The sequence below is a fragment of the Trachurus japonicus genome, chromosome 5 (genome assembly GCF_045865225.1).
Source record: "Trachurus japonicus isolate A0001 chromosome 5, Traja_1.0".
Taxonomy (NCBI): Eukaryota; Metazoa; Chordata; class Actinopteri; order Carangiformes; family Carangidae; genus Trachurus; species Trachurus japonicus.
Genome location: NC_140911.1, coordinates 5,562,709 through 5,577,597, shown reverse-complemented (window position 1 = coordinate 5,577,597; position 14,889 = coordinate 5,562,709). Strand labels below are relative to the sequence as shown.

The window sequence follows — 14,889 nt, the reverse complement described above, 5'->3', positions numbered from 1 at the left end:
GATACTGTGGAGACGGAGACAGAGACACAGTGAGTAATTTTACATTTTACATTTTACATCAAACATCCAATGGTTTACAACGACGAACGAACATCTCGCATCAAATCTCACGCAGCCACTGGGAGCTGCTGCTACAACAAGGCTAAAAACAGATCACATTAATGTTTTCTGAACAACTTTTTCACGTTGCGGCTTCAGGACACTTGGGTCAGTACAGACGAGCAGTATGGAGGTATTTGGATGTTTCATAGTGTGTGTTTTGGACCATTCAAAAGTGAACTCTATCCACCGACGCCATTATATGAAAATCCGTTGCTAGCCGGACCCCCCCTGGAACTCCTAAAGAGTTTTGATGACTCTGAAAGTTCTCCAAACCCTTCCTCCTTGGCATGACGGTGAGTAGATGATTGGTGTATTATCGATTTTGGATGAAGTATCCCTTTAAGGTTTGAGGATTTTCCTAATATCCCAAATAGTTGAAGTTTCCCTGAGCAAGACACTGAACCACTGAGTCTGACTGTTGATATGAATGAGTGTCCATTCACCTGATGAGATCTAAACCATTTTATCATGTGTCTGCTGTTTCCTCCTCCTACTTCTTTCCTTCCGCCTTCTTTGTTGGTTTATTTATGAACGCGAAACTCTTGAAACGTGCTCTCTGATTGGCTGGATTTTCCGTTCAGGCTGCCATACAAACATGGCGGCGCAAGATGGCGGCACTCTCTAAAGCAAGACCCTTGCTATATGTTTGTATAAAATAATAATTATAAGGCTACGAAAACCGAACTAATTTTATTTTATAGCGATTATACACAAATACAAATATATTCATGGGTAGTAGATTCAGATTTTGCCAATAGACCTCGACAAATATTACACACTGGACCTTTAACTTACACGTGTACCTGCATGTATGTCTTACTGTGGTTCTCCTTTTATTGAGTCGGTCTGTTTTATGTATCTTATATGCTGTGCAAGCTTTTTATGTCTGCTTTAGCTCTGCATGACTGTTTAGTGTTTAATAATGTTTGTTGTCTCCTGTATATTGTCCTTGTCTATATTTTATTAACATGTTTATCTCATTTTATTGTTTGCATATTATGTACCTCCTTCCACCTTCCTTCTGCGGCAATATTTATTGATGTGGACTGTCATTGCTAAATAAACTAATAAAATAAAATTTAAAATTTAAAAATATATACTGTATATTTGGGGCTCGAGCGATGACGAGGATCTTGTTGTAATCGCTTTGTTTATTATTATTTTTTTCCCCCCAATGATTTGCGTTTTTGGAGCCTTTCTCAGGCTCCAAAAAACTCACAACAGCAACTTTGCACACACACGTCAGGAATTGCGAAAAATGTACGTACTTTTAAAGTCGTTCAACGTGGGCGGGACAAATTGACTCAATAGCGCCCCCTAAGTTGAGCCACTCATATGAGTTTCACCTAGACACATGAAATTTGATACAGTAGGTTCATAGAACAAGACGCACGAAAAAGTTGAACATTTTGATTAGAATTTTTAATTTTTGCGCCGATTTTGTGATTTCCACAGTTGAACGAACTCTTCCTGAGGTGGGAACACGGGCGCCTGTTCAACGCTGCTCGCAGCTTTAATTCACTTTCACATTCAGATATGATGCAGATTTGACTCTTAATGAAAATTTACTGATATTTATTTTCTCACCTCACAGCCTTTGTGTTAGACTCTGCTGCTCAGTTCAACTCAGTTATTTATCTCTGATCCAGTGTGACGACGCATTTATATGGTAAAATATCACATATCTATGGTTTAAGCCTACATTCATATAAAGTATTGGTGATGTCCAGGTGTCTGAGAAGAATAAACCATGTTTCTCATCTTTAACTCTCTCTGGAAGCTTCATGTTCAGCAAGCTGCAGAAGTTTGTCTTAATTACACTTAGGTTAAGGTTTTTGTTTTTAAAGATGGACAATAGATTCCTGTATTTTATCTTATTTTTAAAGTAAATTATTTAAGATGTATTAACTTTTAACAGGCTGTGGGTCAACATAAAAGATTAATCCATTAGTTTATCCTGGTGGTGGAAAGAAAGGTTTGAAAAGTTACTTGAAATACTAATTACTGTAAGTGTGGGGGTAGAGTCCATTTAACCTGAGCTGTCATTATCAATAGTAACAATTATTATTTTAAAAAGACTAGAAGTTCAAATTCAGTGTTTCAGCACCGGACAGTTCCTCCTCAGCCTCTCTCTGATTGGTCGAAACGTCACAGCGTCACAGAGACTTTAACACCTTTATGACACATGATGGAATTGTTGTTGTTGTTTCTTTTATATATATATATATATATATTTTTATTTATTTTTTTATTTTTAAATTTTATTTCATATATCTACTTTACCACCAGCCCTCCACCCCCCCTGTTTCCGGTTAATCCCGGTCAACCTGTGAACTGGTAAAGCCCCGCGCGGGCCCCTGACAGGAGACTCCAATCTGGGGCATCGCAGGATTTTCTCCGCGGATGAAGCGACGAGTGGCGCGGGATTAAATGAAAGATCGACATCCCCCAGATCAGTGACAGACAGATTCAGACTCAGATTGAATTGAAATAGACTTTTTTTTCTCTCTCTCGCTCTCTCTCTCAAAAAAGCCACAAGTATTACAGTAATGTCTCAGCACAAATTAATTGCGTGCGTGCGTGTTCGAGCTGCTGTTTGCTAAATGTCTGACTGGAGCGTTTTAAGATGTATTTATTTCTTTAGGCTATTTGTTTGTTTATTTAGACGGGACAGTGCATATTAATGGACACTGAGTACTCACTGCAAATACACCGGATTTAGCACTACTGCTAAATTTCATCCGTAGTCCTCAAACAATACAACATTGACATAAAAAGTCGCATGATCTGATATCACCAAGTAATTAACAGCCCAGGAGCGCTGTTATAACCAACCGGTTAGGGTTAGGGTTAGGTTTTGGGTGAGGGTGAGGGTTAGTCCTGCGCTGTTGTTTACTTGGTGATATCAGATCGTGCTAAAAAGTCCATAAAAACAGAGGACCGATAGATGACAAAATAAGTGAGTTATTCTCATTAGATAATAAGAATAAGAATAATAGTAATGATAATAAAGTAAGAATAGCTACATCCACTGCCTGTTCACTCTCAGACCCAGAAGCTTCAAACTGATGTGATGGATCTAAACTCAGTGTGTGAGAAACTGAATAAAACACATTATTATTATTAATCAGAGTGAACTTTACCGGAGCTGAAGTGTCTTGATGATTCGGTGTCTCTCGGTTTCTCTCGGTTCCTCCTCGGATCACAGTCCGGTGTCTCTGCCCATGAACCGGTGCTGAAGTTCGGTGTCAGTCGGTCAGTCAGTCCGAGTGCAGGTCACTCTGCGGGGGCTCCGGGTTTTAACCTCCGCGGCGAAGCTCCTCCTCCTCCTCCTCCTCCTCCTCCTCCACGCGCTTCATCCAACTCCTGCTGTCGCGCATGAGCTCGCGCGTGGCCGGCCCGTGGCTCGTCGCCTCTGTGTGTGTGTGTGTGTGTGTGTGTGTGTGTGTGTGTGTGTGTGTGTGTGTGTGTGTGTGTGTGTGTGTGTGTGTGTGTGCGTGTGTGTGTGTAGCCTCTCTCTGTGGAGGGTCTGGATGTGCGGCGCCGTTCAGTTGCATCGGAGGAGCGCAGCGCAGGGAGACGCGCTCAGGCGGCTGATGACACTAACCGCATGTGACAGCTTGAAGTTGCGCGTGTGAGCAGGTGTTTCACTCCGGCCCCTCTTCCTCTTCCAGCAGCAGCAGCAGCAGCCATCCATCCATCCATCCATCCATCCATCCATCCATCCATCCATCCATCCATCCATCCATCCATCCGCAGAGATAAGCTGCTGATGATGAACAAGTTCAGCGCACCCAGGAGGAGGAAGCTCCGACCAGACGGGGTTTGTTTGGTCACACGAGGGGTGTGTGTGTGTGTGTGTGTGTGTGTGTGTGTGTGTGTGTGTGTGTGTGTGTGTGTGTGTGTGTGTGTGTGTGTGTGTGTGTGTGTGTGGTTACATCAGTGATGAAGACTCATGGCACTGACACAACCTCCTCCTCCTCACTGCAAAAATTCAAAATCTTACCAAGAATATTTCTCATTTCTAGTCAAAATAAGTCTCATGTAAGACTCAAAAGTAGCTTGTTTTTAGACACTTTTTACATCTTTCAAGCCTATTTTCACTTGAATAAGTAGAAAAATCTGATAGTGGATCAAGTTTTTCTTTCTTATTACAAGCACAAAAACTTGCTTTCACTGGCAGATTTTTCTACTTATTTCAAGTGAAAGTTAATTTTTAGGTGATGATTCTTATTTTAAGCTAAAAGAGTTTAGACATTTTGACAAGAAATAAGACAAATATTCTTGGAAAGATTTTGAGTTTTTGCAGTGTTCCTCCTGAGGGATGAAGGTGCAGAGCTTTTGAATCATAAAACACCACGAACCATAAAAGTTTTTATTCATCAGTACATTTTTAGAAAGTTTAACATTCCTTTTTTTTATGGTGAAAAATGTTATTTAATCTAGTTTAATGTTTATAGGAAGAGAGCTGGATACAGTGAACGAGAGAGAGAGACGTTGATGTTGAATAGTGAAACATTTAGTTTTTTATATAAAATGTTTTATTTCCTCACTTTGAAGAAAAAAAAGTCACTTATTCACCCAAAATCAAAACATTTGAATCAGCCATAGATAGATAGATAGATAGATAGATAGATAGATAGATAGATAGATAGATAGGAAACTGACTACAGTATATGAGAAAGGAATTTAGTTTAGTGTAGTAATTTCTGTTTTGAGAAATGAGCCAAACCAATGGAGAAAAACTGTAACGATCCCTCTCATAAAAGTGTAATTAAGATGTAATATATAAACTTTTTTTTACACTTTCACTGCATTAGATCTTTATAACAACTTCAGACCTAAACATAGATATAAAGTTTATGATAGATAGATAGAATGATAGAATTATAAGATAGATAGATAGATAGATAGATCCGGTGGCCCAGCTCTCGTCTCTGCGGCACCGCCACACAAACGTAACGCGCTAACCCATAACCCGTAATCTCTTGTTGATGACAGATAAGACTACACAAATATACACATGGTAACATGGTAGATGATAAATAACGTTATCCACCGCTCCATGGATTGATTTCTTTCTCAGCGGCTTCGTTGAAAACAAATTAATGCACATGGAGGAGAGGAGGGTTAGAGACACAGAGGAGTTGTATAGTTTAACACCTAAAGAAGAGTTCAGTTCTGCTAGTCTGAGTAAACGCAGCTTTGGCTTGAGCTACTTTTACAGGATAATCTTCGCACCTAAAGTACGAGCTGCTTCTGCTTCCTGTTGCCCCCACCCCCCTCCTCCTCCTCCTCCTCCCCCTCCTCCCCCCCGGGTCTCTGCCCGTCCTATTCCACACCTGCAGCCTGAAATGGGAATAGCAGAGCCAGGCTTTCTGCTGCATCCCCCAGAGTGGAGCCGGCAGGGGAATACGATGAGGCTGAGGCCCTGTTGTGTCCCCATTGCACACACACAACAGCACACAACACAACAACACACACACATTTTATGAAAACAGAATTTGCATTTAATTTCATTTAGTTGCGTCCCATTTTTTTAATAACTCAGTAAATCAGTCTGTCTGGATCACTAACTGCTTCTTTTTTTTTTTTTTACCTCCAGTTTGACCCACTTGTCGTCCATTCGTCATCTTCCACAAGTGGCGTTCAAGAGCGATACTGTAGCCTATGTATAATATATATGTGCCATAATGTCTCCAGGTCCCTGAGTGTGGCCACACATGATGATGATGATGATGATGATGATGAGACCTCCTGCAGATGGCCGTCTCCTCTTCCTCCTCTTCTTCTTCGGCCTGTGGCTCAGATGCTCCCTCACCTTCTCTAGGTGCGTTTATGAGATGGGAATTTAGTTTGTTATAGTTGAAAATAAAATAAATGGAGGACAGATAAAACTTCACTCCAGTACACACACACACACACACACAAACATGACATGACCTTCCTCTCAATCCCCAGAGTTTGTGTGTATGTGTGTGTGTGTGTGTGTGGTAGTGGGGGGACAGTGAGTGGGCTTTGTCCATCTGTCATACTGGAAATCCTTGGAGAGATGTCAACACCACAGCATGAGGAGTGTGTGTGTCTGTGTGTGTGTGTGTGTGAGGATAGATTACATGTGCAGTGATCAAAATTAATTTCCCTCCTACAATATCAGCAGCTTCACACTTTTTTACTTAAAGGGATAGTTCAACATTTTGGCAATTTGACCCATTGACATAATCCCTATAGTCATAGCAGTAGGTTTATTACCTTTAATTGTCGGTGCAAGCTGTTTTTAGAACGGCGGAGCAGAGCCGTGAGCTGCTCAGAGCTACGCTACGGAGGCTAATGGGATTTCTTGGTTTCCCTCATCAAACTCATCAAATACACAATCCAACAACTCCACAACGCTCTGGTGGACAAGTTGTGACCTGCACATTCACCACGTTATGAGATAATAACAGAACGTTACCAGACAGAGTCGTTTTAGAGGGAAATTCATGCAAAACCGCTGATGTGCGTTGCGTTCAGAGGCAGTTTTTCATCAAGCAGTCTCTGCATTTCCCTCTACAATGACTCTGTCTGGTAACGTTCTGTTATTATCTCATAGCGTGGTGAAATGTTGGATTGTTTATTTGATGAGTTTGATGAGGAAAACCAAGAAATCCCATGAGCCTCCGTAGCGTAGCTCTGAGCAGCTCGCAGCTCTGCTCCGCCGTTCTAAAAATAGCTTGCACCGACAATTAAAGGTAACAAACCTGCTGTGACTATAGGGATTATGGCAGTGGGCCAATTTGCGAAATGTTGAACTATCCCTTTAACAGCCACGGTCTCTCACTCTGCTGCGTCCGTGTCAACATTTGCAGTTTTGGTTTAAAAAAAAAAGAAACAGAAAAAGAAAAACGTTGACAATGCTTCAGTCGTGTGAATGTACAAAAAAAAAAAACCTGCAGAGAATGAACGTTGCTCTGCGTTTCATGGTCTCCCATCAACTTTAGAAAACGGCCGCCCAAACTTGAACCTCCCTCCAGCCCGGCGCCGACCCCGGGGAGGCAGGGTGAGGTTGACCATGTGTCCTCTTCTCCTGATGGACCGCACTCCTGGTTAAAACACACACACACACACACACACCTCCCTCCCTCCCTCCTCTGAACCCCTAAACCCCTCTGCTGGCCCCCCTGTTGTGCGTGCTCATTGGCCGACCGCCTTCAGGCGTCCTCCATTGTCTGGTTCCCCCATAAGCAGCTTTGTTTCTGCATGTGCAGCTGGGCGAGCCCGCGCAGCCATTAGCCGCCGCCGCCGCCGCCGCAACACGCCAAAGGGAAAGCGGGATAATATAATTACAAAACAAAAGTCAGGTGGCTCACGAGATCTGCCAGGAGAAGCCCGTGTTGGGGCGATGGCGGGCGGTGGGGTGTGTGCGGGGCCGTGCTGGCGGGTGGCCAGCTATAATTCGATTATGAAGTTGTGTGAGTGACAAAAGAAACAATTGAATCTTTTTTTTTCTTTTATTTGCCCCTCTGTGATTTAATTTGATTCCATTGGGGCTTTAAAAAAAAAGGAGGGCAGTGTGAAAAGAGAGAAGATTTACTCTTCTAATTTTGAGACTCACCAGCTCAGAAAATGTAATATTGTCTGAAAAACCAGAAAGAGAAAGAGAGAGAAGGAGGCAGAGAGGGGGATTCCTCCCTGGGCGACTTCATTCATTGTCGTGTTGCAGAGGCTGAAATCGGATGAATCGCTGAAGGCTGCTGCTGCTGAACGGACTGACTGGTCTTGTGCTCTTGTGTTTGCATGAATGCACGCAGACCGGCGGACAATGGGATCAGTGGCAGATCCATCTCCTGTAATACTTTCTTTAAACAGGGCTGCAAGTGTGTCCCCCCTGTTCTGTCGGCAGACCAGAATTTATCCTGTTAGTCACCCTAGATGAGTGAAAAAAAGGAAAATCAACCCCCCATCCCAGCTGGACACAGACACACTAACACACACACACACACACTTAACCCCACACACACTGGGGAGTTATACGCAGCTTTATGGACAGCTGATAAGAGCAGGTTGAGCTGGTGGCTACTGTTCAGAGCAGGTCAAGCAGAACACGATCTGTTAATGTCTTTTTGTTTCCACAGTTCGTTCTGCAAAAGCCTGAATTTTGTTTTTTGTTTTGTTTTGTTTTGTTTTGCTGTTATAAAAGACAATGAGCAATTGTGTCACACACACACACACACACACATTTACACACTTACACACACGCTCTTTTACCACTGAAGGGCTGGTGTTAGTATTGTGCCCACTCAGGGTGTGTAAACGCCCATTTTTTGCCCCATTAGCCACAGTTTGATCGAGCCCTTGGGAGAGCTGCACATTCTCCTGCTCTGTACGACGGCTCGGAAATGTTTCACCGCTGATTCATCAACTGTCTGGGTTTCTGTTTTATTCATGTTAATGTGTGTGTCTGTGTGTGTGTGTGTGTGCAGCGCTGCAAACAAAACCACCAACATTTGCAGATAGATGTATTTTTCAAGCGATTTTTCATTATCATGAGTAGCTCTCCCGTCTGTTGGGAATATTATTTCAAAGCATTTACATAATGAGTCTAATGACAGACAGACAGACAGACAGACAGACAGACTGTCTGCTCTGTTAGTCGTCGCTCGCCGTCTCTTCAGCAGCTTCAGTTTCTGGGAGTTGCGGGAAACGCGGAGCCGATGAACTTCTTCCCGTCACCGTAGGTCGTTTTGTCCCAGGTGTAAGTCTGGATGATGAGCTCCTTTCCTCCCAGACTCAGACGACACCTGAGGAAGAAGTTTGTTGGTTTGTATTGTCACATACTGTATGAAAATGAAAAGACCCCAGGAAGAATAGCTATTGCAAAAGCTAATGGGGATCTTAAAGGAATAGTTCACCAAAAAATGAAATTCAAGTCATTAGTGACTCGCCCTCATGCTGATGAATACTCCGGAGTAGTTTTTTATTCCTCAAAGTGCATCTGGAGACCCGGGAGGCCGGTTCGTAGTCCAACGAAAACTTTATATGAGAGTAATAGCGCCCGACACAAAAACGTCCATAAAACTACACAAAAACCATTTAATATTCCTCCACACTGCTCGTCCACTGCAATCCAAGTGTCCTGAAGGGATATAGTCCAGAGTTTACTGGAATTTAGGACATTTTTACAACCTAAACAGCCAGTAAACTCTGGACTATCTCCCTTCAGGACACTTGGATTGCAGTGGACGAGCAGTGTGGAGGAATATTAAATGGTTTTTGTGTAGTTTTATGGACGTTTTTGTGTCGGGCCCTATTACTCTCATATAAAGTTTTGGTTGGACTACGAACCGGCCTCCCGGGTCTCCAGATGCACTTTGAGGAATAAAAAACTACTCCGGAGTATTCATCAGCATGAGGGTGAGTCAATAATGACTGAATTTCATTTTTTTGGTGAACTATTCCTTTTATAAACCAAACCAATTACTGTATTGGACAGAGTTGGACAAGTTGTAGGTTTACTCACTGTTTCCCGGGACGAGCGATGTAGCAGAGGCTGTAGAGGGCGAAGTCGAACTCGGGGCTGCAGCCGATGACGGCGGAGCCCACCTGCTTGTAGTAACCCTCCCACATGAACTGCATCCCCATCACGTCTGGGAAGGTCGTCCACTGACGGAGACAAACAAGAGGGAGAATGAACAAAGTGTCTCAAACATCAGCGCCACACCATCTTTGTCTTCTTGAATATCATCCACTCACCGGCCCGTTGAAGCTGTGGCTGTAGTAGTTCAGCGACCCCCTTTTCTCAAGAAGATAAAACTGGATCCAGTTGTGGAAACCAGACACTTTTCCTCCCTTGACCTCTCCTATGTCACACAGGGAACAGGTTAATTCATAAAAACACAGAGGACACTTGTTTTTGAAGAAACTGAACTTGAAAAGACTTCCTGTCCGTCCTCACCTGCGAAGATGTGTTCGAAGCCGCTCGAGTCCAACTTGTTGTTGTTGCGGGAGTAAAGGCCGAACCACATCATCTTCAGATCCTGAAGGAACTCCTCCTCGGATGCGTAGACGCCTTCAGACCAGGAATAGAGAGAGAATTTACCCATGAGACTCCTTGTTTTTGTTGTTGTTAAAGGGATAGTTCAACATTTTTGGCAAATTGGCCCATTGCCATAATCCCTATAGTCACAGCAGTAGGTTCGTTACCTTTATTTGTCGGTGCAAGCTATTTTTAGAACGGCGGAGCAGAGCCGCGAGCTGCTCAGAGCTACGCTACGGAGGCTCATGGGATTTCTTGGTTTCCCTCATCAAACTCATCAAATACACAATCCAACAACTCCACAACGCTCTGGTGGACAAGTTGTGAGCTGCACATTCACCACGCTATGAGATAATAACAGAACGTTACCAGACAGAGTTGTTTTAGAGGGAAATTCAGAGACTGCTTGATGAAAAACTGTCCCTGAAGGCAACACACGTCAGCGGTTTTGCATGAATTTACCTCTAAAACAACTCTGTCTGGTAACGTTCTGCTATTATCTCATAGACTACAGTTACCCACCCTTGGTGTAGAGGAAGGCGAACAGCTCTCGTCCCAGCTCGGTGTTGGACATGGTTTCCTTGACGAAGGCCTCCTGCTCAGCCAGCTGCTCAGGACTGAAGTTCTCCGTCTGCCCGGTCATCCTCCGGTAGTTGTCCAGCACGGCCAGGAAGGCGACGTACGTGGGCCTGGAGAACAGAGCGTCCTCGTTCAGGTAGCGGAACAGGCTGCAAGCAGAAGGAGATCAAAGAAAAACACAGGGTTAGGGCGACAATGCAGGTGAATAAGGTAAAAATTTTAAATAACAGATATCACCATTAAACTTCCCAAGTTCATCACGTACGTTAAGACAAATATTTTTTGTATTACAAGTTTTTATCAAATTTTATGTTTAAATAGCCTATGTAAATGAGGCAATATCTAATTAAATATGCACTCATTTGCAAAAAATCCAATTTCGCCATGTTTTTAGGAATAAAATGTTGTATAAATCAGGCTTTGAATGATATATCAACAAACCCCTCTGTAAAAACCTTCAGAATATAGAAAGGAATAAAACTGGTTTGGTGTCTGTAAGTGCTGCTGAAGTGGAAGATGAAGATTTCTAGCTCAGAGTCTGAGAAAAAACTCTTTTTGAGAAAACGGCCTTCCATAGATTGTTCATGTAAATTGTACTTTTACAATTGGTTGCGGATAAGGAGGAGATGAGTCTACATAATTGTTCAGGAGAGAGAGAGCTTTACGATGTTACCTGACATGACATGAGTCAGATAACAGGGACAGCACAGTATGTCACAGTAGCATGTTAACTTTTGGTGAATTTAGGAGAAATCTACCGACAAAAGAGACAAAATGAAGTAAAATAACCACCTTTATGTGGATTTTCTACCATTTCTTTTGACTTTTCTGAAAGAATACATGTTAAGGAAGAAAAATAGCCCAAAATCTCAAAATTGATCAGTGCATGAAAAAACAGTGTTATTGCCTGTTAGTGTCTCGCCTTAAGAAACAGGAAGAAGAAGAAGAAGGAGAGGGTGAAGAGAGGACATTGCTCACGGCTTAGCGGAGAGGTCGTTCTTGGAGCCGGTCTGAGAGTCCGGCACCAGAGCCTGGGCCTCGATGATCAGCTCGGAGGCCGAAGCCTTGTTGGAGTCCAGAACGTAAAGTGTCTCAGAGATGGATTTGATCTCAGCGTCGGTGATCGAACCTCCACCTCCTCCTCCACTTCCTCCTCCTCCATCGCCTGTAGAGAATCACAAACACACAACAACAACAACCACTAAAGACAAAGTAGCTGTAGTGCCACACTTATATTCTAGAGACATTATGCTTTTACACCACATTTATATTGAACAACAGACTATAATCAATATGAAACAGATCAAAATAGATAACAATACAGTGATTTACTCCTTATTGAGTGTGTTTCATATTTGACTGTAAACGTGTTTTGTTTATGGTCTGATCTGATTATTACCAAACAATACAGATGGAGGAAACTACCACCAGCACTAATTTGTTATTTAAGCACAGCAACAGTGACACCTGCTGGTTTGATGATGAAAAGACGATTTTGACCACAAATCAGTCTCACAGTGAAGAGCTGTGGAGAAAAATACTGAGATGAAGAACTTTAGAAAAAGTTTTAATACCACAATGTTAAAAAAAAAAAAACCCTCAATTAAATGTCTTTAAAATTGAGTAAAAGTCAAGAAGTAATAGTAAGTGCTCACTTTGTTAAACATCTATAGAATGTGATATATGTATGTATGTATGTATATATTCATATATATACAGTAGGCTATGTATACTACTTTAACTACTTCATTTAAATATAGTTAGATGTTTTTCTGACAAACAGTAGATTCAGGCTGTTTATTGATCGGCTGTTGATTCCTCCATGTGAAAATCAACAGGTGCAACACACACACACACACACAAACCTGACCTGTATTAGAGCTGTTTTGTAATGTTGTTCAGTTGTGACCGTTGAACTCCACCCAGTGTGATTTTATTGGCTAAACCGTTGTTGAATGTCAGCGGTGACTAAACATCCAATAATGACAATAATAATGTGACAACTCAATTATAACTGTAACTGTCAGACACACCTACACATACACACAGCGTCAACAGAAGGTGACACTTTTTTTTTACTTTTTACTTTTTGTTTACAGATTGTTTTTGTCTCTCACATCACATCATCGTTAAAAATGATCATAATTACAGTTTATATTATAATATTCATGAGTTACAGGTGTGTATTGATGAATAAGTAACCTACGGCCAGGTCCAGGTGTGTTATCGATTACTGTAATTAGTTTAATCTAAACACACCTGTTGTGACTGTACAGTCAGTTACAGGTGTGTTTAGATGAACAATACACACCTGTACATTTGTGTTTAGATGATTAGTGAGATGATGCACAGCGTTGATATCAGGACCTATAGCTACTCTGCTGCTCCAGGTGTGAACAGCTTCAGGTGTCTGGTCTGGTTCACGTTTGTTTTTTTGTTTTTTTAACTCTTTGTTGTCAGGTTTTAGTTCTTTCTTACTTCTCTTTTGTATTATATTGCACTGTAAAACACTTTGTGCTACTATTTGTTTTTTGTATGAACCGTGCTATAAAATGTGTTACTACTATTATTGTTATTACTAGTAGTAGTAGTAGTAGTAGTAGTAGTGGAAAACTGTTGCAGCCGTGGAACCAGTTCTTTGTCTGTGGAAACAAGAAAAACTGTCTAGCAACTCAAACCTTTGTTTCCACAGACAGGAGCTTAAAGGTGAGCTGTCGTCAAGTGCAGGTGTGTGTGTGTGTGTGTGTGTGTGTGTGTGTGTGTGTGTGTGTGTGTGTGTGTGTGTGTGTGTGTGTGTGTGTGTTGTTCTTACCGTTGCACTGCTGAGTGTAGTCGTTGCAGCAGTTGTCGTACTGACGACACTTGGAGTTGCAGTGACACTTGTTCTGGGAGTTGTACTTCTCTCCACAGCGTCCTTTACAGGAGGTGGCAGAAGCTGCACGGAGGAGACGACAGGTTGTCAAACTGTTTAATATATCTAATATTAATATTAATATGAATATGATGATGATGATGACAGTAATGTGTAGATTATTTAACGGCTCTCACTTTTGCACACTTCAGTGTAGTCTGAGCAGCAGTCTCTGTAGCGCTCACAGGACGGGTTGCACTGACAGGAGAAGCTGCTGTCTGTGCCGTAACCACAGCGACCCTGACACGAGTCCAGAGAGTCTGCAGAGGCAAAAGGCAAGGCGATTTTATTTGTATAGCCCATTTTTTAAAAACATTTTGTCTCAAAGTGGCTTCACACAGCATCATAACAACATCGTCTGCCCTTAGAAAAAACCTTAACTGGGAAAAAACCAGGAGAAACCTCAGGCTGAGCAACGGAGGGCAGACAGGCAATAGATGTTTTGTACAGACAAGAAAGTGTGTTAATGAAACACAGCACACAGCAGGTGTAGTATTATATATGGTTATTGCACTGCAAAAACTCAAAATCTTCTCAAGAATATTTGTCTTATTTCTTGTCAAAATGTCTCATTTCTAGTCAAAACTAATCGCTTTCCACTTAAAATAAGACTCATCACCTAAGAATGATAGATAATTTTCACTTGTTTCAAACAAATATTCACTTGAAATAAGTAGAAAAATCTGCCAGTGAAAGCAAGTTTTTTTTTGTGCTTGTGATAAGGAAGAAAAACTTGCTCCACTATCAGATTTTTCTACTTATTTCAAGTGAAAATAGACTTGAAAGAAGTAAAAAGTGTCTAAAAACACACTACTTTTAATGCTATGTTTCTTATTTTAAGTATAATGAGATTTGTTTTGACTAGAAATGACATTTTGACGAGAAATAAGACAAATATTCTTGGTAAGATATTTGAGTTTTTGCAGTGTGATAAAGCTGTAATAATAATGGATCAGTAAAGAAAGAAAGTAAAAATCAACTTACTGCTGAATCCCTGGCCGAACAGGGTCACACAGAGCGCGAGGAGAGCGATGACCTTCATCTTGGCTCTTGGTCCTGACAACGAGGTGAGCTCACTGTTATCACCACCAGCTCCTTTTATACTGTTGCACGTTTCACCTGACGAGGCCAAACGCAACCTGTTGTTAACCAGCAGCCGTCACTCCCGTCACTGTGACAGAAACACTATAAAAACAAAAGGTGTGATGCTTCTCTTACTCATCAGCTCCTGTTGGTGTGTTTATGAATGAACGACACGTGTTAAGTAAAGAATCAATTTGTT

General features: G+C 41.9%; 1 protein-coding gene across 2 annotated transcripts; it reads right to left on the bottom strand.

The window, feature by feature from the left end:
• Nucleotides 1-8,601: 8,601 nt before the first annotated feature.
• On the bottom strand, nt 8,602-14,711 carry endou (endonuclease, polyU-specific). 2 transcript variants are annotated; one of them, XM_085775743.1, is made up of 9 exons: nt 14,592-14,711; nt 13,745-13,867; nt 13,509-13,631; nt 11,675-11,861; nt 10,640-10,845; nt 10,037-10,150; nt 9,835-9,941; nt 9,602-9,744; nt 8,602-8,882 (listed from the first exon to the last, which is right to left on the bottom strand). In XM_085775743.1, exons 1-9 carry the CDS (start codon nt 14,647-14,649, stop codon nt 8,762-8,764), a joined length of 1,182 nt encoding a protein of 393 aa, XP_085631869.1. In that variant the 5' UTR covers nt 14,650-14,711; the 3' UTR covers nt 8,602-8,761. The 2 variants fall into 2 exon arrangements, with proteins under 2 accessions (XP_085631869.1, XP_085631870.1); XM_085775744.1 differs by having other exon boundaries at nt 11,675-11,846.
• Nucleotides 14,712-14,889: the final 178 nt, after the last annotated feature.

Bases quoted from the DNA above. Each gene is read 5' to 3' on its own strand.
- endou (XM_085775743.1), bottom strand. From the start codon at position 14,649: ATGAAGGTCATCGCTCTCCTCGCGCTCTGTGTGACCCTGTTCGGCCAG. The intron at 9,942-10,036 runs GTGAGGACGGAC...TGTGTGACATAG, and splicing joins CTTCGAACACATCTTCGCAG to GAGAGGTCAAGGGAGGAAAA. The intron at 8,883-9,601 runs GTGAGTAAACCT...CTTCTTCCTCAG, and splicing joins ATCGCTCGTCCCGGGAAACA to GTGTCGTCTGAGTCTGGGAG.